Below are 25,487 nucleotides of genomic sequence, written 5' to 3'. Positions count from 1 at the left end.
CAATGTAACGACAGTGGCTTACATAAACCGACAGGGCAGAACGAAGAGCAGAGCTGCAATGTCAGAGGTAACAAGAATCATCCTCTGGGCAGAAACAGATCTTTGGGGTGTACCCCAAATAGACATGATGACCTCTCGTCTCAACAAGAAGCTTTGGTGATATTGTTCCAGGTCACAGGCAGTGGCGGTGGACACCCTAGTGACTCCATGGGTATTCCAGTCGGTGTACGTGTTTCCAACACTCCCACTCATTCCAAGAGTGCTAAAGCTCATAAGGAGAACAAGGGTTCAAGCGATCCTCATTGCTCCAGACTGGCCAAGAAGGGCTTGGTACGCGGATCTTCTGGATCTACTGCTAGAAGAGCCGAGGCTTCTTCCTCTTCGGGAGGACCTGCTGAAGCAGGGGCCGTTCGCCTGTCAAGACTTACCACGGCTACGTTTGACGGCATGGAGGTTGAACACCAGATACTAGCTCAGAAGGGCATTCCGAACAAGGTTATTCCTACCCTGATACAGTCTAGGAAAGGAGTAACGTCTAAACATTACCATCGTATTTGGAAAAAATATGTCTCTTGGTGTGAGTCCAAGAGGTTTCCTACGGTGGAGTTTCAACTGGGACGTTTTCTCCTCTTCCTGCAAACAGGTGTGGATATAGGCCTGAGGTTAGGATCCGTAAAGGTCCAGATTTCGGTCCTATCCATTTTCCTCCAGAAACAGTTGGCTGCCCTCCCTGAGGTTCAGACTTTTTTTAAGAGAGTTCTGCACATCCATCCTCCCTTTGTACCTCCTACGGTGCCCTGGAATCTTAACGTGGTGTTGCAGTTCCTTCAGTCGGACTGGTTTGAGCCTCTACAGGAGGTTGAGGTCAAGTTTCTCACGTGGAAGGCTGTCATTTTGTTGGCTTCAGCTTCTGCTAGACGTGTGTCGGAGTTGGGGGCTTTGTCATGTAAAAGCCCATACTTGATCTTCCATGAAGATAGAGCTGAACTTCAGACACGTGTTACGATCCTGATGCTCAGGACAGGGGAGATCTTATGTAGTGAGTCCTGAGCACCAAGACGGAATGCTGGGATTGGGAAATGGGAAGGGAATAGCCCCTAGCACCCTACCTCCGTTGTCTTACCCGTGTTATCAATTCACGCCTGAACGACTATGGTTTCTTGGGCCCATGGCAGCCGCGTTTGAAGGGCGGATTAGGTCTGCCCAACTCCGATGCCCCCTCAGGTCTTAAAGAGAGACAAGGCGTGAACTGAGACAGGGTAATAACAAGGGGACCTCTAACTGAAACAACCACGCTAGGGGCTATAAACTACCTAAAAACTAAACGTATGTGCGGCACGCCGCCAAAGGAAAAAGAACTACAAAGAAACCACTGTCCACTCCCCTACACGGCACCGCCGAGTTCCGGGGAGGACAGTGAAAGCGGAAACCTCCGCAAATGCACCAATTCACAGTAAAGTAAACACTAAGCGGCATAGGCCGCAACATGCGGCAGAAGCCGCTACTCACGAAACCGGGCGAGAACCCCAGATGACAAACAGGTTCGCAAGGACTAGAAGGATTCCCAGGACCGGCTTCGGACCTCCAAAGTACCAAAGGGCAGGGAGCAAGATCCACCAAACACGGCTGACAGGAACAGAGTTCTGCAAGGCAGGAACAGCATACAAGAAGCTATCACCGGCGGGGCTGCAGTGTGCTGGCTCACATAAAAAGGCCCTGCTGGCCAATAACAGGAGGGCCAGCAGGACCAGCCCCCAGACCCTAATTACTAGTTGCAGTGCAGCTGCCCTGCTGCACGAGCAACCTAATTAACTATTCTTAGCAACGGGGAACGCGGTCCACCTGTGGCGTCCCCGTTGCTATGCACCCGGCGGCCCTGCACGCACGGCGTCCTGCGTTGCCAGGGATCCGGCGGCTATCGTGCGCACGGCGTCCTGGCGTTGCTAGGCGCCGTGCGGGGGACAGGGAAGGAGAGAGGCGCGGCGGCCGTGACCGCTGCTCAGTCAGGGCATGGCCGAAGACCGCTGCGCCTAACAGTACCCGCCCCTTGAGGAGGGGTTAAAGAACCCCTAGAGCCAGGTTTCTGAGGAAACTCCTGAAAGAAAATCCTCTTCACCTTGGGAGCATGTAAATCTTTATCCAACACCCAAGATCTTTCTTCAGGGCCATAACCTTTCCAGTGGACCAAAAAATAGAGCCGACCCCGAGAAAGCTTAGAATCTAAAACCTTCTCCACCAAGAACTCTTGTTGCCCCTGAACATCCACCGGAGATCTACCCTGGGAAGTCCTCCGAGGAAATCTCCTGGAAGAAAAATACTGTTTCAAAAGAGAACAGTGAAAAGTATTGCCAATTTTAAGAGATCTCGGCAAGCGTAGCCGAAAAGCAACTGGGTTGACCTTCTTAATGATAAGGAATGGTCCAATAAATTTGGGTCCCAATCTAGCCGAAGGTTTTGTCGGAGCTTGATGTTGCGAGTTGACAACCATACCTTATCTCCCACCTTAAAAGTGCAAGGACGTCGGAGCCTATCAGAAAATTTCTTTTCTCGGAAGGCAGCTTTTCTCAAGGCAAGGTGCACCTTTCTCCAAATTGTTCTGAGATGGGAGGTTAAGGTCAACGAGGAGACTGGAGAATGAGGAAAAAAAGAGTTGGCTCTAGGATGAAAGCCAAAGACTGAAAAGAATGGGGACTCCTTGGTGGAAGAATGACAAGAGTTATTATAAGCAAATTCGGCTAACGGAAGAAATTCAGACCAATCATTCTGGAGTTTGGCCGAATACAACCGTAAATACTGTTTTAATGACTGGTTAACTCGTTCGGTTTGTCCGTTAGATTGTGGATGGTACCCAGATGTTAAAGAGAGTTTCATATTTAATGAGGCACAAAAACGTTTCCAGAAACGAGCAATGAATTGCGGACCCCGATCAGAGACAATATCCATGGGCAACCCATGGAGCCTGAACACATGACGGAGAAACAAGACTGCCAACCCTTGAGCAGAGGGTAATCGGGGAAGAGCAATGAAATGAGCCATCTTACTAAAACGATCTACTACCACCCAAATGACTCGAAATCCGGCTGAAAGAGGAAGGTCCACCACGAAATCCATGGATATATGTGACCATGGCCTGAGAGGAACGGCTAAAGGTACGAGTTGCCCGATCGGCAATGAACGAGGAACCTTATGCCGTGCACAAACCTGACAGGAATGGACAAATTCCCTTACATCTTTAGAAAGACTAGGCCACCACACCGAGCGAGAGACTAACTCCAAGGTCTTAGTGATACCTGGATGACCAGAGACTTTGTTGTCATGAAACTCAGCTAAAACAGTGCCTCTCAGAAATTCAGGGACAAAGAGACGATCAGCAGGAGTCGGTTTAGGAGCCTGCTGTTGAAGCTGGACTAACTGAGTAAATAAATCCTGTGTGAGGCCTGCCCGGATGACAGATGATGGAACTATGGGGGTAGTAGCAGGATGGTTATTGTGAACCGGAAGAAAACAACGTGACAGGGCATCAGCTTTAGTATTTTTGGAACCGGGCCTGAAGGTGATAATAAACCTGAAACGAGTAAAAAACAATGCCCAACGTGCCTGTCGAGCATTAAGCCGTTTAGCTGACTCAATATACTGCAGGTTCTTATGGTCAATAAACACTGTAATAGTATGCCTAGCTCCCTCCAGCCAATGCCTCCACTCCTCGAAAGCCCATTTAACTGCCAGCAATTCTCGATTACCAACGTCATAGTTGGATTCTGCGGAGGAGAATTTCCTGGACATGAAGGCACAAGGGTGTAATTCCTGAGACTCCGGATCTTCCTGAGATAGGATAGCCCCCACTCCAACCTCTGAGGCATCTACCTCGACTATAAAGGGGAGCTCCGGGTTAGGGTGCCTGAGAACAGGAGCCGAGACAAAGGCCTGTTTTAAGGCCCGAAAGGCAGACTCGGCTGCAGGCGACCAATTGGAAGGGTCCGCTCCTTTTTTAGTCAATGCTACTATAGGAGCGACCAAATCAGAAAAGGTATGAATGAACCGCCTATAATAGTTTGCAAACCCTAAAAAGCGCTGAATTGCTTTTAAATTTGTGGGTGGCGCCCAATTAAGGATGGCCTGGAGTTTTTTCGGTTCCATGAAAAATCCCTGGGGAGAAATAATATACCCCAAGAAGGACACTTCTGTGATGTGAAAATCACATTTCTCTAGTTTTGCGTATAAATGATTCTCCCGTAGTTTTTGAAGAACCAGACGCACATGGGTAATATGTTGTTCCATAGACTCAGAATAAATCAAAATGTCGTCTAAATAAACGACAACGAACTTTCCAAGAAAGTCACGAAGAACATCATTGATGAGGTCTTGAAATACCGCAGGAGCATTTGACAGCCCAAAGGGCATCACCAGGTATTCATAATGACCCGACTGTGTGCTGAAAGCCGTCTTCCACTCATCCCCAGATCTTATTCGGATGAGATTGTAAGCTCCTCTAAGATCGATTTTTGAGAAGATAACGGCAGAGCGTAACTGTTCAAAAAGTACTGAAATCAAAGGCAAATGGTAGGTGTTTTTAACAGAAATTTTATTCAGAGCCCGAAAATCAATACATGGTCTGAGCGACCCATCTTTTTTCTCAACAAAAAAGAATCCTGCACTCAAAGGAGATTTCGAAGGCCTAATGAAGCCTTTTTTCAGGCTTTCCTGGATATAATTATCCATAGCCGTGGTTTCTGGCCCGGAGAGGGCATATAATCTCCCCTTAGGTAAAGTGGCCCCGGGAACTAAATCTATAGTGCAGTCATAGGACCGATGGGGAGGCAGAACGTCCGCATTACCCTTGGAGAACACATCAGCAAAATCCTGATATTCCAGAGGAATAAGTTCTGGGGTAACTGCCGCAACCCGGACAGGATGGGAAATACACTCCTTAACACAAAAAGGAACCCATTGGGAAATCTCCCCAGACCGCCAATCTATGGTGGGATTATGAAAGGCAAGCCAGGGGTGACCCAAAACTACTGGAACTGCCGGACAATGTGTAAGGTAAAATTCTATTTCTTCTGAATGTAGGGCCCCCACTGTCAGCAATACTGGAGGTGTGCGGTGAGTAATAACCCCACTGGAAAGCGGACCCCCATCCAAGCCGTGCATGGTGATACGTCTATCTAAGGGTATAAGTGGAACGCCTAAAGCCTTAGCCCAAGCTAAATCCATAAAATTTCCTGCAGCTCCACTGTCGACGAAGGCCGACACCAACGAACTGAGGCTGCCAAAGGAAATCTTTACCGGAACTAATAGAGAATTATTAGAGGAGATTAACTGCAGACCCAAGTGAACCCCCTCACAATTCACTTGGTCAGAGCGTTTCCCGGCTTGTTCGGGCAGTTACGTGCGATATGTCCCTTACCACCACAATACAAACAAAGACCAGAACTTAACCTTCTGGTTCTTTCCTCTGGGGACAGCCAGGAGAGACCCATTTGCATGGGCTCCTCGACGTCCTCAGGAAAAGTATATACACATGGATTAGGCCTAAAAGTTGTTCCTCTTTCAGCCCTCCGCTCTCGGAGACGACTATCAATTTTAATAGCGAGCTCCATGAGTTTGTCTAGAGTCTCAGGAGCGGGGTACTGAAGGAGACTGTCTTTAATCACTTCCGACAGTCCGAGGCGAAACTGACTGCGCAGGGCCGGGTCATTCCAGCCACAGTCGTTCGACCAACGGCGAAATTCGGTACAATACACCTCTGCTGGACTTTTGCCTTGCTTAAGGGCACGCAGGTGACTCTCAGCTGATGCTTCTCTATCTGGGTCGTCATATAAGAGGCCTAAGGATTTAAAAAAGGCGTCTACAGATAACAAAGCAGCATCATCCGCTCTTAGCCCAAACGCCCAAGTCTGTGGATCACCCTGAAGTAGAGACATCACAATCCCGACCCGCTGAGACTCAGTACCAGGGAACGGGGCCTTAAACGAAAATAAAGCTTACAAGCTTCCTTAAAATTAAAAAAATCCTTTCGGTTACCCGAAAAACGGTCAGGTAAATGCATCTTTGGTTCTGGAACCATACTCGGGGAGGCTCGCAAAAGATCTTCCTGCGATCTCACCCGAAGAGTAAGGTCCTGAACCATCTGAGTTAATTCCTGTATTTGGTTAACCAAAAGCTGACTGGGGTTTGGCCCTAAACCTGCCGGATTCATGAGGCCGAATTTCTAGGCCCACCAATACAACGGAAAAAATTAAACCCCTTTTTTTTTTTTTATGTAGGCCGGTGATAATGTTACGATCCTGATGCTCAGGACAGGGGAGATCTTATGTAGTGAGTCCTGAGCACCAAGACGGAATGCTGGGATTGGGAAATGGGAAGGGAATAGCCCCTAGCACCCTACCTCCGTTGTCTTACCCGTGTTATCAATTCACGCCTGAACGACTATGGTTTCTTGGGCCCATGGCAGCCGCGTTTGAAGGGCGGATTAGGTCTGCCCAACTCCGATGCCCCCTCAAGTCTTAAAGAGAGACAAGGCGTGAACTGAGACAGGGTAATAACAAGGGGACCTCTAACTGAAACAACCACGCTAGGGGCTATAAACTACCTAAAAACTAAACGTATGTGCGGCACGCCGCCAAAGGAAAAAGAACTACAAAGAAACCACTGTCCACTCCCCTACACGGCACCGCCGAGTTCCGGGGAGGACAGTGAAAGCGGAAACCTCCGCAAATGCACCAATTCACAGTAAAGTAAACACTAAGCGGCATAGGCCGCAACATGCGGCAGAAGCCGCTACTCACGAAACCGGGCGAGAACCCCAGATGACAAACAGGTTCGCAAGGACTAGAAGGATTCCCAGGACCGGCTTCGGACCTCCAAAGTACCAAAGGGCAGGGAGCAAGATCCACCAAACACGGCTGACAGGAACAGAGTTCTGCAAGGCAGGAACAGCATACAAGAAGCTATCACCGGCGGGGCTGCAGTGTGCTGGCTCACATAAAAAGGCCCTGCTGGCCAATAACAGGAGGGCCAGCAGGACCAGCCCCCAGACCCTAATTACTAGTTGCAGTGCAGCTGCCCTGCTGCACGAGCAACCTAATTAACTATTCTTAGCAACGGGGAACGCGGTCCACCTGTGGCGTCCCCGTTGCTATGCACCCGGCGGCCCTGCACGCACGGCGTCCTGCGTTGCCAGGGATCCGGCGGCTATCGTGCGCACGGCGTCCTGGCGTTGCTAGGCGCCGTGCGGGGGACAGGGAAGGAGAGAGGCGCGGCTGCCGTGACCGCTGCTCAGTCAGGGCACGGCCGAAGACCGCCGCGCCTAACAACACGTCAGAAGTTTCTTCCGAAGGTTCTGTCTGCATTTCATATCAACCAACCTATTGTGCCAGTTGCGACTGACTCCTCAATTTCTTCAAAGTCCTTAGATGTTGTAAGGGCTCTTAAAATCTATGTGAGGAGGACTGCTTGTCACAGGAAATCGGACTCTCTGTTTGTCCTGTATGATCTCAAGAAACTTGGGTGTCCTGCTTCTAAGCAGACGATCTCTCGCTGGGTCAGGATCACTACCAAGCATGCGTATTCTAAGGCAGGCTTGCCGTGTCCTACATCTGTTAAGGCCCACTCTACTCGTAAGGTGGGTTCTTCCTGGGTGGCTGCCCAGGGTGTCTCGGCTTTACAACTCTGCCGAGCGGCTACTTGGTCGGGGTCGAACACGTTCGCAAAGTTCTACAAGTTCGATACTTTGGCCTCTGAGGACCTTAAGTTTGGTCAATCAGTTCTGCAGGAGCCTCCGCGCTCTCCCTCCCATTCTTGGAGCTTTGGTACATCCCCATGGTACTAATGTGGACCCCAGCATCCTCTAGGACGTAAGAGAAAATAGGATTTTAATTACCTACCGGTAAATCCTTTTCTCGTGGTCTGTAGAGGATGCTGGGCGCCCGCCCAGCGCTTCGTTTTCCTGCAGTGGTTTTCTGGTTCAGTATAACTTTGTGTTTAGTTACGTACTGCATTGTTACTTGGTAAGTACTGTTTCAGCGGTTGCTGAGTTTCCAAGCTTGTTAGCTTGGTTTGCCTTCTGTGTGTGCGCTGGTATGAATCTCGCCACTATCTGTGTTAAATCCTTCTCTCGAAGATGTCCGTCTCCTCGGGCACAGTTTCTAGACTTAGTCTGGTAGGAGGGGCATAGGGGGAGGAGCCAGCCCACACTCTCAAACTCTTAAAGTGCCAATGGCTCCTTAAAATGCCAATGGACCCCAGCATCCTCTACGTACTAAGAGAAAAGGATTTACCAGTAGGTAATTAAAATTCTATTTTCTAGGTGTGCCGAAGCCAGTGGTTGCATTCTCGGACGCAGCTTCACTGGCTCTGGAAGCGTGAAATCACTGGACATCCAGAGTAACCAGACACAGCAGCAGATCAGAGAAGCCGACAGGAAGAGTCTATTTACCCAAGACGCCTCCTGCGGTATTTGCATATTGTCGTACAGCTGCTGCTTACAAGGATGCAGCATTGGCGACTGGACTGTCCACCTATGAACCAGCCCCACTGATGCAACAATTATGTTTTATTCATATGAGATGTGTTACTTATTTTTAAGTAGTTGCTCAACAGCTCTGTGGGCCAACAGCATTTGAGCTTGGGAAAAAACTAGTGATGTGCACCGGACATTTTTCGGGTTTTGTGTTTTGGTTTTGGATTCGGTTCCGCGACTGTGTTTTGGATTCGGACGCATTTTGGCAAAACCTCCCTGAAAATTTTTTGTCGGATTCGGTTGTGTTTTGGATTCGGTTTTTTTTTTTACAAAAAACCCTCAAAAACAGCTTAAATCATAGAATTTGGGGGTCATTTTGATCCCATAGTATTTTTAACCTCAATAACCATAATTTCCACTCATTTTCAGTCTATTCTGAACACCTCACAATATTATTTTTAGTCCTAAAATTTGCACCGAGGTTGCTGGATGACTAAGCTAAGCGACACAAGTGGCCGACACAAACACCTGGCCCATCTAGGAGTGGCACTGCAGTGTCAGGCAGGATGGCACTTAAAAAAAATAGTCCCCAAACAGCACATGATGCAAAGAAAAATGAAAGAAAAAAGAGGTGCAAGATGGAATTGTCCTTGGGCCCTCCCACCCACCCTTATGTTGTATAAACAGGACATGCACACTTTAACAAACCCATCATTTCAGCCACAGGGTCTGCCACACGACTGTGACTGAAATGACTGGTTGGTTTGGGCCCCCACCAAAAAAGAAGCAATCAATCTCTCCTTGCACAAACTGGCTCTACAGAGGCAAGATGTCCACCTCCTCCTCATCGTCCGATTCCTCACCCCTTTCACTGTGTACATCCCCCTCCTCACAGATTATTAATTCGTCCCCACTGGAATCCACCATCTCAGGTCCCTGTGTACTTTCTGGAGGCAATTGCTGGTGAATGTCTCCACGCAGGAATTGATTATAATTCATTTTGATGAACATCATCTTCTCCACATTTTCTGTAAGTAACCTCGTACGCCGATTGCTGGCAAGGTGAGCGGCTGCACTAAACACTCTTTCGGAGTACACACTGGAGGGGGGGCAACTTAGGTAAAATAATGCCAGTTTCTGCTAGGGCCTCCAAATTGCCTCTTTTTACTGCCAGTATACGTACTCATATAATCCTCCACCATTCTTTCAATGGTGACAGAATCATATGCAGTGACAGTAGACGACATGTCAGGAATCGTTGGCAGGTCCTTCAGTCCGGACCAGATGTCAGCACTCGCTCCAGACTGCCCTGCATCACCGCCAGCGGGTGGGCTCGGAATTCTTAGCCTTTTCCTCGCACCCCCAGTTGTGGGAGAATGTGAAGGAGGAGCTGTTGATGGGTCACGTTCCGCTTGACTTGACAATTTTCTCACCAGCAGGTCTTTGAACCTCTGCAGACTTGTGTCTGCCGGAAAGAGAGATACAACGTAGGTTTTAAATCTAGTATCGAGCATGGTGGCCAAAATGTAGTGCTCTGATTTCAACAGATTGACCACCCGTGAATCCTGGTTAAGCGAATTAAGGGCTCCATCCACAAGTCCCACATGCCTAGCGGAATCGCTCTGTTTTAGCTCCTCCTTCAATGTCTCCAGCTTCTTCTGCAAAAGCCTGATGAGGGGAATGACCTGACTCAGGCTGGCAGTGTCTGAACTGACTTCACGTGTGGCAAATTCAAAGGGTTGCAGAACCTTGCACAACGTTGAAATCATTCTCCACTGCGCTTGAGTCAGGTGCATTCCCCCTCCTTTGCCTATATCGTAGGCAGATGTATAGGCTTGAATGGCCTTTTGCTGCTTCTCCATCCTCTGAAGCATATAGAGGGTTGAATTCCACCTCGTTACCACTTCTTGCTTCAGATGATGGCAGGGCAGGTTCAGGAGTGTTTGCTGGTGCTCCAGTCTTCTCTTCGGCACGCGGTGGCTGAATACCGAAAGTGGCCCGCAATTCTTCGGGCCACCGACAGCATCTCTTGCACACCCCTGTCGTTTTTTAAATAATTCTGCACCACCAAATTCAATGTATGTGCAAAACATGGGACGTGCTGGAATTTGCCCAGATGTAATGCACGCACAATATTGGTGGCGTTGTCCGATGTCACAAATCCCCAGGAGAGTCCAATTGGGGTAAGCCATTCTGCGATGATGTTCCTCCGTTTTCGTAAGAGGTTGTCAGCTGTGTGCCTCTTCTGGAAAGCGGTGATACAAAGCGTAGCCTGTCTAGGAACGAGTTGGCGTTTGCGAGATGCTGCTACTGGTGCCGCCGCTGCTGTTCTTGCTGCGGGAGACAATACATCTACCCAGTGGGCTGTCACAGTCATATAGTCCTGAGTCTGCCCTGCTCCACTTGTCCACATGTCCGTGGTTAAGTGGACATTGGGTACAACTGCATTTTTTAGGACACTGGTGACTCTTTTTCTGACGTCTGTGTACATTTTCGGTATCGCCTGCCTAGAGAAATGGAACCTAGATGGTATTTGGTACCGGGGACACAGTACCTCAATCAAGTCTCTAGTTGCCTGTGAATTAACGGTGGATACCGGACACACGTTTCTCACCGCCCAGGCTGCCAAGGCCTGAGTTATCCGCTTTGCAGCAGGATGACTGCTGTGATATTTCATCTTCCTCGCAAAGAACTGTTGGACAGTCAATTGCTTAATGGAAGTAGTACAAGTGGTCTTCCGACTTCCCCTCTGGGATGACGATCGACTCCCAGCAGCAACAACAGCAGCGCCAGCAGCAGTAGGCGTTACACTCAAGGATGCATCGGAGGAATCCCAGGCAGGAGAGGACTCGTCAGACTTGACAGTGACATGGCCTGCAGGACTATTGGCTTTCCTGGGTAAGGAGGAAATTGACACTGAGGGAGTTGGTGGTGTGGTTTGCAGGAGCTTGGTTACAAGAGGAAGGGATTTAGTGGTCAGTGGACTGCTTCATCTGTCATCCAAAGTTTTTGAACTTGTCACTGACTTCTGATGAATGCGGTCCAGGTGACGTATAAGGGAGGATGTTCCTAGGTGGTTAACGTCCTTACCCCTACTTATTACAGCTTGACAAAGGCGACACACGGCTAGACACCAGTTGTCCGCATTTCTGTTGAAATAATTCCACACCGAAGAGGTGATTTTTTTTGTATTTTGACCAGGCATGTCAATGGCCATATTCGTCCCACGGACAACAGGTTTCTCCCCGGGTGCCTGACTTAAACAAACCACCTCACCATCAGAATCCTCCTTGTCAATTTCCTCCCCAGCGCCAGCAACACCCATATCCTCATCCTGGTGTACTTCAACAGTGACATCTTCAATTTGACTATCAGGAACTGGACTGCGGGTGCTCCTTCCAGCAATTGCAGGGGACGTGCAAATGGTGGAAGGCGCAACCTCTTCCCGTCCAGTGTTGGGAAGGTCAGGCATCGCAACCGACACAATTGGACTCTCCTTGGGGATTTGTGATTTAGAAGAACGCACAGTTCTTTGCTGTGCTTTTGCCATCTTAACTCTTTTAAGTTTTCTAGCAGGAGGATGACTGCTTCCATCCTCAGGTGAAGCTGAACCACTAGCCTTGAATATAGGCCAGGGCCTCAGCCGTTCCTTGCCACTCCGTGTCGTAAATGGCACATTGGCAAGTTTACGCTTCTCCTCAGACGATTTTGATTTAGATTTTTGGGTCATTTTACTGAGCTTTATTTTTTTGAATTTTACATGCTCTCTACTATGACATTGTGCATCGGCCTTGGCAGACGACGTTGATGGCATTTCATCGTCTCAGCCATGACTAGTGGCAGCAGCTTCAGCACGAGGTGGAAGTGCATCTTGATCTTTCCCTATTTTACCCTCCACATTTTTGTTCTCCATTTTTTAATGTGTGGAATTATATGCCAGTAATAGATCAACGTATAATACTGGTGGTCACTGGTCAGCAAAACTCTGCACTGTACTCCTCCTATATAATATACTGGTGGTCCCCAGTCCCCACAATAAAGCAGTGTGAGCACAGATATATGCAGCACACTGAGCACAGATATGGAGCGTTTTTCAGGCAGAGAACGTATAATACTGGTGGTCACTGGTCAGCAAAACTCTGCACTGTACTCCTATATAATATACTGGTGGTCCCCAGTCCCCACAATAAAGCAGTGTGAGCACAGATATATGCAGCACACTGAGCACAGATATGGAGCGTTTTTCAGGCAGAGAACGTATAATACTGGTGGTCACTGGTCAGCAAAACTCTGCACTGTACTCCTCCTATATAATATACTGGTGGTCCCCAGTCCCCACAATAAAGCAGTGTGAGCACAGATATACTGAGCACAGATATGGAGCGTTTTTCAGGCAGAGAACGTATAATACTGGTGGTCACTGGTCAGCAAAACTCTGCTCTGTACTCCTTCTATATAATATACTGGTGGTCCCCAGTCCCCACAATAAAGCAGTGTGAGCACAGATATATGCAGCACACTGAGCACAGATATGGAGCGTTTTTCAGGCAGAGAATGTATAATACTGGTGGTCACTGGTCAGCAAAACTGGTCAGCAAAACTCTGCACTGTACTCCTCCTATAATACTGTTGGTCCCCAGAATAAAGATATTTGCAGCCCCCTGAAACAAAGTGAGAGGACGCCAGCCACGTCCTCTCACTATCATTTCCAATGCACGAGTGAAAAATGGCGGCGACGCGCGGCTCCTTATATAGAATCCGAATCTCGCGAGAATCCGACAGCGGGATGATGACGTTCGGGCGCGCTCGGGTTAACCGAGCAAGGCGGGAGGATCCGAGTCACTCGGACCCGTGAAAAAAAAGGTGAAGTTCGGGCGGGTTCGGATCCCGGGGATCCGAACTCGCTCATCACTAGAAAAAACACACGTAAATTGATTAAGTTTTTCAGTATATGGAAGGCATGTGTGTGCGGGCATATTTTGTATAATGTGGGTGTGGTTTATGTAGCTAATAAAACATATTGAGCATTTTAGTGACATATTTACAATAATCAAAGTATTTTGTATACATCTTAATGAACAAACTACGATAGAACACACCATTGGCCTTTCTACTATATACAGATGTAACCACTTACATCTAGCCTACCTGCACATTAAACAGCCCTTCTAGTCATGCCATGCCGTGGTGTGACTCGGTAGCGCCAAACGTCTTTACATGCAATTTTTTCCCATTAAAATGTGTCTTTATTCACAAAATGATGTGAATAGGACGCACACGCAGACTCTGCTGATTAAAATGATATGCGGCATGCCTATATTCTGTGTGTGTCTGCGGCTGTATCTGCACACGAAATGCTACACTGCCATTTCGTATGCAGATACAGCCGTAATCTTACTTTTTCCCATGTTGGAAGTGGCAGTTCCTACTTACTAATTGCTCACTGACTGTTGTAAATGGTTAAATTGTGTCATGTGATGGTAAGGATCTAAGATCAGCAATAAGAGGAACAATCGTTGCTGTCTGTTAGATTATTATCTTAACGCTTTTGCTACTAGAAACCCTTGTTAAAGACTCTTCTGTTCTTAGATTGTCCATCACGGAATTCACACAGTGGCTCCTTACTAATAATCTGGACACTAGGGATGTCACCGTAGCTTCCCGTACAGACTATCTATTTTAAAATTTCACAAATTAAAAGATTTTATTCATAGATTTATTTTCAGAAACCGCACAGCAGGGGAATGTAGTTCTTATTTTTGGTGAGCCACTCTGAAGCGTTAAGGAGACTGCACACGTAGCGATTTCTGTCTAGATTGCTTAGAAATATAGCAGACATCACTCCGTGTGTATGCCCCATAGCGATAGTGATGCACGGCCCCGCGCGTCGCCTTCACCGTTTCTAGATTGGCTTAGTCAGATCGCTCCCTTCACCGCTGGGTGAAGTCAGCCCCCCTCCTCGCTCAGCAGGGCGAGAGATGCGTGCTGAGCAGGGGGAGAAATGTGTGCTGAGCAGGGCCAGATTAAGCCCTCGGGGGGCCCAGGGCACCCAAGACAGGAGCCCCCCCCCCCCCCCCCTTTCCCAGAGTCGCGCTGCAGCAGATAGAGAAAAGAATACACCAGACTGCCGGGGCAGGAGGGATCCACGCTGCTGGGGGAGGAGTGCGGCTGTGCATGCGGCTTCCTCCTCTCGGGCAGCACGGGCGGGGACTGAGTCAAGCAATCTCCAGCCACCGCTGACAGCAGCATCTCTCCTGGCAGCAGCGAAGGCTGGAGATCGCTTGCCTTAGACCCTGACTGTGCTGCCTGGGAGGAGGGGGGAGGAAGCCGCATGCACAGCCTCAATCTTTCCCTGGCACCGTGGATCCCTCCTGCCCCGGCAACCTGAAGAGCAGTGCAGAGCTCTGGCTGGGGGGCCCCTTAAGACAGGTGGGCCCGGGGTACTGAACCCCTTGGCACCACCCTTAATCCGGCTTTGGTGCTGAGCGATCTGTGGTACTTTTTTCTGCCATTATGTATTATGGGCCTAATCCATGTTTGACGCAGCTGCGATTTCTCAGGCTACAGACTTGCTAATCATTGCAAGTGAAGCTGCTTTCCAGAAAAGAATATAGATGCCCACCGGAGCCATCGCAACGTCCTCAGCAACTTCATACACATACAGATGTAGCCATGCTCATCTTTGCTGCGATGGGGCATGCTGCAACATGGCTTGCTGTATGGAATTAATTGTTAGGCTATAACTTTGCAGGGTGAGAAAGTGTAAGTCATAAGGTACAGTAAGTAGCATTGCAGGAAATCAGTCAGAATTTGTAGTCTCTCCCTACAACAGGTTAAACCAGCTGTAGAAGATTCCATGACCAGACAAGGTGCTTGTTAGGTTAGGTATTTTTATAAACCGTCACCGATCCCATGACAAAGTGCCCAGTAGGCAGGAAACATGTTTGGACATTGATTGACATGTTGGGACACCTTATTGTCCCCCATGTTATAGTAATTTCACCTTTTCACCTGGATGACAATAAACAATAACCTACTGTATCGTCATCTGTGGCATAAATGTTTGGAGGTCAGGACTGTTTGTGATGTGTATAAGAAGATGTGAATGAGGCAGTGTAATGGAAAATATTCATATTGATACGTGAATATATTAGATATACCCACAATACAGTAGTAGATTCTCAAGCTTAAATAATATAAGAATTGCATTAAATGTTACTTGCTTTATACCCCTTTCTGACCGAAAATGAAGTTACCGGGTGAAGCAGTTCCACCGGGTAATTTCATGAAAAACGCAGGTCCTTTTCTGTGTGAAAGGGTCAACCCGGGTTGACCCTTTCACAGAGACATAATACCCGTGTTGATCCGCAAATTACCGGATCGAAATTCTCGACCTGGTAATTTGCTTGTCGGTGTGAAAGGGGGGTCAGACAGAGCCCGGCAACACGACCCGGCACTGAAATGCCGGGTAATTGCCGGGATTTCTGTCTGAAAGTGGTATTAGTGTGGTGTGTCTGGGACTTGAGATACTGTGTCGGCAGTAACATACCACAAAATAAACTGTAACGTCTGGTCAGTACTGCCAACGGCAATGTGCTTTGCTCAGTTTTCAGATGTGGTTTAGAAAGCGCAGTATTATGCAGAGCTGAAAGGTTCTGTACACTCCACATAAATTGGGAACATGTTAGTAATGTACAATGTTTACCCCCTCTAGATTTTAGATTCTTATTCCAGGAAATCATTTGTGCATTTGAACAGTTTGTGGGATAAGTTTTGTCTATAAGATTATAATGCCAAGTTGTTTTGTACAATGTGATTGGTCAGCGGTCAGATAGAGGAGGAGCTTGTTCTGTACAGCCTAAAGCTAGGTACACACCTGATAGATTGTACTCGGAATCCACGATTGTATGACAGTTGAAACGATCTTGATAACATTAGATTTCCAGTATAAACACTACTGAATTATCTGCTCCTGTCTAAACGATTATATGTCCTAAAGCCTATCCGTTTGATGGGTGGTATTCATGTGACCGACAGTCACATGACCTCCTCCACCATCCCGCCGGCTCAGTATCCCGATGGTCGGCATGCCGACCAACAGGGACTATTTCCACTCGTGGGTGTCCACGACACCCATAGAGTGGGAATAGAACCCGGTCGCCACCGAGCCCGCAAGCGGCTTGCTGCACTCGCCCCTCCCCGCCGGGATCCCGGCGTCGGTATGCTGCCGGGATCCCGGCGTCGGTAAGCTGACCGGCGGTCAGGAGACCGCCGGTCAGCCATACTACACCCCGTTTGATACATAGACAGTGTCTAATTAGACAGTCAATAGATAGACACCATATATTAGACAGACATTAGGTCGACAGGGTCAAAAGGTCGACAGGGTCAAAAGGTCGACAGGTCAGAAGGTCGACATGGTCAAAAGGTCGACATGAAAATGGTCAACATAAAAAAGATAGACAATTTTTTTTTATGTAACATGTTTTTGGATTATTTCATACTTTCTCTATCCATGTCGGCATAGAGTTGGTTATAAACCTTGTGGCGAGCGCAGCGAGCCACCGTGCCCGAAGCGTGGCGAGCGAAGCGTGGCGAGCGAAGCGAGCCCCGCGAGGGTATGCCTTTCTACAATTGGGGGTCCCAGATGACAAAACTATCCACACAAACCACAAAAATGCAAAAAAAACTTTTTTTCATGTCGACCATTTTCATGTCGACCTTTTGACCCTGTCGACCTTTTGACCCTGTCGACCTAATGTCTGTCTATCTATTGACTGTCTAACTAGACACTATCTATCTTTCATACCGGAACCGTCCTAAAGACCATCAAAGGTGACATTTTAAAATGAACTACAGTATGTTGGACAGATTATACGCACTATAAAATATACACAATAATTACTCATCAGGACCAGCAAATGTCATGCAACACGTCGGAACAGATGAGCAGGACTGACAGGTTTTTCTAGCATAATCTGCCTTCCGTGCTGTATGTATACACTATGGGGTTAATTCAGACCTGATCGCTCGCTAGCGTGTTTTGCAGTGCTGCGATCAGGTCAGAACTGCACATGCGTAAGCACCGCAATGCGCAGGGGTGTCGCACGGGTACAAAGCGGTTCCTTGCTGTGCGATGGTTTTTACGAAGAATCCATTCGCACAGCCGATCGCAAGGAGATTGTCAGGAAGAAGGCGTTTGTGGGTGTCAACTCACCGTTTTCTGGGAGTGTTTGGAAAAACGCAGGCGTGTCCAAGCATTTGCAGGGTGGGTGCCTGACGTCCATTCCGGTCCCGGACAGGCTGAAGTGATCGCAGCAACTGAGTAAGTCCTGGGCAACTCAGAAACTGCACAAAGTTTTTTTTGTAGCGCTCGGCTGCACATGCGTTCGCACACTTGCAAAGCGAAAATACACTCCCCTATGGGCGGCGACTATCTGTTCGCAGCAGTGCAAAAAAAACCTAGCGAGCGATCAGGTCTGAATTAGGCTCTATGTACAATAATCAGTTTGAGCAGCCATAGATTGTCTGTAGAGTACAGTTGTTGCTTAGTGCAAGTGTGTTATTGCAGCTATTGGAGGGGAGATCAAATGCGCAGAACCATTACTTGGTGTAATGTGTTTGGGATTAGGCCTGATGCAGAGGCACACACAGTGCTGATGTTCACATAGCTGAGCGATTTATTTGCAACTGCAATAAATTCAGAAAGCCCCTAAGGCATTACACACACAGGTGCTGCTGTGATCAGTACAGACGCTATCAGAAATAGGTCGACAAAAGTGATAAGTGTTCTTCTGTGGCGACTGTGAGGTGGCTGGAAGTGAACGTAAAAAAAGTCCGTCTCATGGGAGTGGTATGGGAGTGTCTTGGGTATGTCAGTATTCCGAAACACACAGCTGCAGCCGCAGAGGCCATAGTCAGATCTGCTGCAAGTGGTGATGGTGAGTTCACGTCAGCGTCTAAAGTATCACCGGCGGTATTACAGCGTGCAGAGACACTCAGTGCTTGCATATACAGGCGCAGGCTACTACACCAGGGGAAGGATGATACTAGCATTTGCACATTACCACAGAAGCAACAGCGTCCACCTCTGAATCACGCTCTTACTGTCGTGTGCACTCATGACAAGTGCTGAGAGTGTATGGCAGGTTAGTAGTATATGTAGTTACTACTGTATGTCAACATTATGACTATGTCAGCAATCTGAATGCAGAGGCGCACTCAGCGGGCTTTTTGTGTGGCTGAGTATTCGGATGTAAGAGACCTAGCGGGTGGGGGCGTAGGAGAGACGATACCGCGCACATACAGTTACTCACCTCGCACCTGCCGCTGACTCTTACCTTCGGGTCGGTGACGATCCCGGATCTCTCTCTCTCCGTCGGCTGCACCCCCGTATTTAGGTCGGTGACGGTCCCGGAACTCTCGCTCCCTGCCAGCTGCCCTTCCGTCTGGAAGAGAAGGGCAACTGCGCTAAGGCTCTGGAAAGGGTCTGGGGGGGGGAGGGGGGGGGGGGGAGTCAATCGGGCAGACGCTCACAGAACTAAAATATGGTCAGCATTGGCACTTGTGGCCTCAGACTGGTTACACCCGTGTGCGAGGCACGGTGGGTGCAACCCGGACGGAAACGCCCTACGAAACAGGGGGAGAAGGGGGAGGGGTCAAGTACGGTACACCAGACAGACTCAAACAAGTTATCCTCACCGGGTATATGCTTGTCCCCTTGATAGTCAGATGTCTTGGTCTCGGCACCTGGAACAAACTTCGAACCACAACAACAACAACAACAACAGACGGTACCTTACTTTCAATAGGGACCTACCGGTGGAGGGCCCGCGAGTAATAAACCTCGCAATGTAGATAGTACACGACGGCGCTCGATGTTAGCGCGTAAGCAAGACGATGTGGACAGTGTATGGAAAGGTGAACAGTGTACAATGATAACAAGCACGGTGGTACAATGGTAAACGATGTGCTACAACGAGTGCGACGCACACCCCAGGGACCAATGGTGGGCCTAGCGCCCGCTAATGCTCAGGCCTTGGCCTGCCTGACTGTGGGGGGGCCAATGGGGCCTTGCGCCCGCTTCTACTCAGGCCTTTGCCTGCCTGACTGTGGGGGACAATGAGGGCCTAGCGCCCGCTGCTGCTCAGGCCTTTGCCTGCCTGACTGTGGGGGACAATGGGGCCTAGCGCCCGCTGCTGCTCAGGCCTTGGCCTGCCTGACTGTGGGGGACAATGGGGGCCTAGCGCCCGCTGCTGCTCAGGCCTTGGCCTGCCTGACTGTGGGGGACAATGGGGGCCTAGCGCCCGCTGCTGCTCAGGCCTTTGCCTGCCTAACGGTGGGGGACAATTAGGACCTCGGCCTAGCGCCGGCGTTGGTGGTGCGGTGGGCGGAGACATGGTGGAGCCTGTGGGGGAAAAAGGGGCCTCATTGAGGGCTTACCTGGTCCACCGATGGCCGGAAGTCCGATCCGGAATCCTCTGCAGGGCCGCCTCCGCTGACCGCGCCGATGTCCTCTGTCCGCTCGCCGTCCAGCGCGCCGATGTCCTCTGTCCGCTCGCCGTCCAACTCTTCTCGCTTCCCGCCGCGTGCGGGATTTTAAAAGGCCCGCCGCTCGGCCCTCTGGGATGGGTGACGCGGCAGGTCCTCATTGGCCCGCTGCGTCGCCCAGTGATGACGCGCCACAGCACGTGGGCGCACCTGCTACTGCGGCGGGCAGCAGTGGGGGGTGAAGGCTCCGGACCGGCAGTGGGGGGTGGAGTGGGTCGCGCCAGCACTCCCACAGGGACATGTTGCAGTGCCCTTTGTGTGGCTGAGTATCAGGAATACTTACCTACTTTGCTGCCTCCTCCGGGAGGAGGCAGCATACTAGGTGCATAGGGGGCGTGGCCAGCGGGAAGGTGGGCTGTCCAGGGGCGTGGTATCACAATTGTGTCATCGTGGCTCCACCCCCTGCTCCAGAGTGCTGATGAAAACAGGACCTGTCGAGTGGGGGCGGAGTTACGATGACGCAATTCAGCACAAACCATAAAATTGGGTTCCTCTCGGGCCGTCCACTTGTGCTCTGCTGTGGGCAGCCATTTTGGGAGGATAGGCAAGTATGGTATCAGGACATGTAACAGTGCCCTTGTGTGGCTGAGTATCAGGACATGTAGCAGTGCTATTTGTGTGGCTGAGTATAAGGACATATAGCAGTGCCCAGTGACGCAACTAGAAATTTTTCTCCCCCAAGCCATAAAAATTCTCTGCCCCCCCCCCCCCCCTTTCCATAATTGGCACTAGTGAAGCAATGAATCTGCGCGCGCCACAAAAAATGGGCGTGCCCTTGCTCTCTCTACTGTGGTGCTTCTAGCATACTCTCTGGTCTGTATCACTGAGATACAGGCCAGAGAGTATGCTAGAAGCACCAGAGCAGAGAGCGACACACCAGGGAGAAAAGAGGTACTGCATAGGTTTTGAGAGGTTCAGGGTGCTAGCATGAACACTAGTTATACATTATGGTATACACTGCAATGCCCCTGAGACATTATACCACATACCACAATGCCCGTGATATGGTATGCCACACACATTATGTGACACATTATGACACACAACGCAATGTCCGTGATACATTATGCCACACACCACAATGCCCATTACACATTAAGTCCTATAGTAAGGCTTATAATTACTTTTAAATTACCTGCTCGTTGCCAGGGGTTTCATGCTCTTGGTTCCATCACGGTGCCAGGGGTTTTCATGCTTAGGGTGTCATGCTCGTTGCCAGGGGTTTCATGCGGTAGGTGTTATGCTTGTTGCCAGAGGTATCATGGGCTGGGTTTCAAGCTTGTTGCCAGGGGGTAATATTTGTTGCCAGGGGTTTCATGCACTGGGTGTCATGCTCGTTGCTAGGGGGTAATGCTTGTTGCCAGGGATTTCATGAGCTGAGTGTTGTGCTTGTAACCAGGGGGTAGTGCTTGTTGCTAGGGCTGTGCTCCCAGTGCCACATATGCCCCCACAGTGCCAGGTACAAATATGCCCCCCCCCAGTGCCAGGTACACATATACCCCCAGTTCCAAATATGCCCCCCCCCCCCCCAGTGCCAGGTACACATATACCCCCCAGTGCCAAATATGCTCCCCCAGGGCCAAATATGCTCCCCCAAGTGCCAAATATGCTCCCCCAGTGCCAAATATGCCCCCCTAGTGCCAAATATGCTCCCCCAGTGCCAAATATGCTGCTGTGCGTTTTTTGAAGGAGGACACGGAGGGCACAGCGAGCGCCTCTCCTGTGTGTCCCTCCTGCGTCTTCGGCTGCAACGTCGTGTCTGTTAAATGAAGTGCCGGTTTCTTGAGCCAATCAGAGCTCACGAACGGGCACTTCATTTAACAGACATGCTGCTGCCACCGGAGACCCGGGAGGGACACATAGGAGAGGCGCGCACTGTGCCCTCCGTGTCCTTCCCAGCAGTAATCAGTGGCGGCGGCTAGGGCGCCCCGCAGCCCGGCACTCCTTCAAGCGACTGCAGTGGCTGCGGACCCCTAGTTACGCCACTGGCAGTGCCCTTGAGTGGCTGAGTATCAGGACATGTAGCAGTGCTATTTGTGTGGCTGAGTATCAGGACATGTAGCAGTGCTATTTGTGTGGCTGAGTATAAGGACATGTAGCAGTGCTCTTATTTTAAAATTAAGACTTTATCAAGTTTTTTTTTTTTTTAAAGAATGAACGTATTTGTTGAAGCATTATTTGCAGAGGTGTAGCGTGGAGACATGACACCCGGAGCAGGGTCATGTCACAGCGCCTTCCCCCCGCCACACCACACACATATACTGTGTGTGTGTGTGTGTGTGTGTGTGTGTGTGTGTGTGTGTGTGTGCGTGTGTGTGTGTGCGTGTGTGTGTGTGTGTGTATATATATATATATATATATATATATATATCATTCCATGGTAACGAACGTTACATTTTGAAATATATTTCATGTGAAATATATTTTTTGGAGCAAGTGTTTTGAATATTTTGTGCAAAGTAAATGTTGTTTGTGTGGTACATGATATACTTTAATTTTGATGCAAAGCTTGTCATGAAAACTGGTAACAAACATTACATAAAAATGACATTTAAATATATATATATATATATATATACATACACTCACGTATAGGCACAGACATATACAAACACACACATATACACAGATATATACACACACATACACAGACATACATACACGCACAGATGTACACAGACATACACATATACACACAGACATCCATAAACTCACACATATGCTCACACATACTGTATACAAAGAAATATACACAAACACACACATATACACACCGACATATACACAGATATATACATGTATACACATAAACACACACATATACACACTGACATACACACAGATATATACACGTATACACATAAACACACACATATGCACACAGACATATACATACATAGAAACACATTTACACACACATATACACGCACACACAGACATATACGCACATAAACACACAGTATACACAGGCATAAACACATACACATAAACACACACACAGTATACACATATCAATTCTCACCAAGAAGAGGGTAGCAGCTACTTGTTTTAGCCTGGATGGGCGGAGCTTTTATGTGATTGACAAGCTGGGCATCCGTGGGTAGTAGAGAAGGACTCAGGAAAGGGAAGGGGTAGCCACCATACTACCTGCATGTTCCATATCACTGAATGGAGATACAGTATCTGACAGCCAGGAAGGTTCTTCTGACAAGCCTCCAAACCTCCCCTCTTCCCTAACAACACACCACACTACACTGCACTTGACTCTCTGCATTGCAATCGGTGATATGGAACTTGCAGGCAATGTGGTGGCCACCCCTTCCCTCTCTTCCAGTCATCTCCTTCTACCCTGAGTCTCAGGTCTCCCAGCTCTGTGAGCCAGCGCCTTCTGTCCCCAGCGGCGCCTGGAGCTTAAGCTCCACCCTTGCTACGCCCCTGATCATATGTTGCCCAATGGCATTTCATTCAGGGATGACTTTCCTCAGTGAGGTGTGCTGGATTTTGCAGTTGTACTGTAGTGTGTATACGTATAACTCTAAAACACTGTCCTATATATTGTATGTGTTTCTGCATCAGTTATGTTAAAATCTGGTGATGAATTTCTATGGCAGGCTGACATCTTGCTCTCTTCTGAAGAGTGAAAACCATCATGGCCACTTCCAACCTGGAAAACCAGCTACAAAGTGCCCAGAAGAATCTGTTATTTCTGCAGCAGGAACATGCCAACACACTGAAAGGCTTGCACGCTGAGATCCGCAGGCTGCAGCAACATTGTACAGGTAATAATGACTGGCAGCCATATTCTATTATATTATGTGCTAGTGCACCAATTCCATTGAGGAACAAAGGATGCAGTGTGAATGGGATTCGTTATTGATTACCGGTGAATGGGATGCCGGCTGCCAAAATCCAGACAGCGGCATTCCGCCAGAATGCCGGTAGCGGGGCGAGCGCTAAGAGTCCCCTTGCGGGATCACCAACGAGTGGGAATCGCCCTTTTGCGCCAGGATTCCGTTCGTCGGCATTGTCAGCTGTCAGGATTCCGGCGTCTGTATCTTGACAGCCGGTAAATTAAATGCATCCATGTGAATGTTAGTCATGGATATACAAAGACTAGCCACATGAGGCTCGCAGGCCGCCCAGTTCTCAGAAGCAATGAACATTATGAGTCATTGCTTCTGAGAACTGGGCGGCATCCTAATGTCCAGAAATTGTAACGGATTAATATACAGTACACAAACGTATTATGTGACTTCCATTGCACATGACCCTTATCCGGAGGCGTAGCTAGGGTTTTCGGAGCCCAGGGCAAGATGGAAAATGGCGCCCCCCCCCAAAAAAAAAACCACACAAAAAGAAGGGGTGTGGCCACGCTCCAGAAGGGGTGTGGCCACTGAAAATGGCCCACGGTGCCAGTTACATTGCCCCACAGTGCCGGATACATGCCCCACAGTGCCAGTTACATTGCCCCACAGTGCCGGATACATGCCCCACAGTGCCGTATACATGGCCCACAGTGCCAGATACATTGCCCCACAGTGCCAGATACATTGCCCCACAGTGCCAGATACATGCCCCACAGTGCCATTAACATTGCCCCACAGTGCCAGTTACATTGCCCCACAGTGCCAGTTACATTACCCCACAGTGCCGGATACATGCCCCACAGTGCCGTATACATACCCCACAGTGCCAGATACATTGCCCCACAGTGCCAGATACATTGCCCCACAGCGCCAAATACATGCCTCACTCAGTGCCAGATACATGCCCCACAGTGCCAGTTACATTGCCCCACAGTGCCAGTTACATTGCCCCACAGTGCCAGTTACATTGCCCCACAGTGCCAGATACATGCCCCACTGTGCCAGTTACATTGCCCCACAGTGCCAGATACATGCCCACAGTGCCAGATACATGCCCCACAGTGCCAGGCCCCACTCAGTGCCAGTTACATGCCCCATTTGGTGCCAGATACATGCCCCACTGTGCCGCCGCCGACCCCCCCCCCCCGTCACTCACCGGCCCCCTTGTTGTTGATATGTGAGGGGAGGAGAGCAGCGCCTCTCCGTCCCCTCACCGCTCCAGGTCTCCGGCGGCTGTCTGGCGCCGGTTCGCTAGCCAATCAGAGCTCGCGGACCGGCAGCCAATCAGGAGCCGGTCCGCAAGCTCTGATTGGCTAACGCCGGAGACCGGACACAGCAGCGCTTCTGGCAGCGCTGCTAGTGCTGGCAGCGGCGGTGAGGGGAGGGAGAGACGCTGCGCTCTCCTCCCCTCACATTTAGGGTTGACGGGGGCGAGTGGGCATGATGCCCTGGCCGCCGGCGGCGCCCCCCTCTCCTGGGCCTGCCTAGGCGCCCAGGGCACGTGCCCCACTCGCCCTACCCTAGAAACGCCTCTGCCCTTATCACACAGAGATGTCCACATAACCAATAAAGAGAAAGTTGTCAACAATACAGCCTGCATGTATGATCTA

At 49.4% G+C, this 25,487-nt stretch overlaps 1 protein-coding gene across 4 annotated transcripts in view; it reads left to right on the top strand.

Moving 5' to 3' along the window:
* CCDC92 (coiled-coil domain containing 92) overlaps positions 1 to 25,487 on the top strand; it is a 134,220-nt gene that overhangs the window by 35,506 nt on the left and 73,227 nt on the right. For 3 of the 4 annotated variants that reach the window (XM_063964572.1, XM_063964573.1, XM_063964574.1), the window contains exon 2: positions 23,623 to 23,790. In XM_063964572.1, coding sequence (XP_063820642.1) covers positions 23,661 to 23,790 — 130 coding nt within the window. In that variant the 5' untranslated portion in view covers positions 23,623 to 23,660. The remainder of the gene's footprint in view (positions 1 to 23,622; positions 23,791 to 25,487) is intronic. The other variant, XM_063964575.1, reaches the window with a different exon arrangement.

The sequence above is a fragment of the Pseudophryne corroboree genome, chromosome 1, assembly GCF_028390025.1.
Source record: "Pseudophryne corroboree isolate aPseCor3 chromosome 1, aPseCor3.hap2, whole genome shotgun sequence".
NCBI classification, from domain to species: Eukaryota; Metazoa; Chordata; class Amphibia; order Anura; family Myobatrachidae; genus Pseudophryne; species Pseudophryne corroboree.
This window is presented reverse-complemented; position numbering and strand designations above follow the sequence as displayed.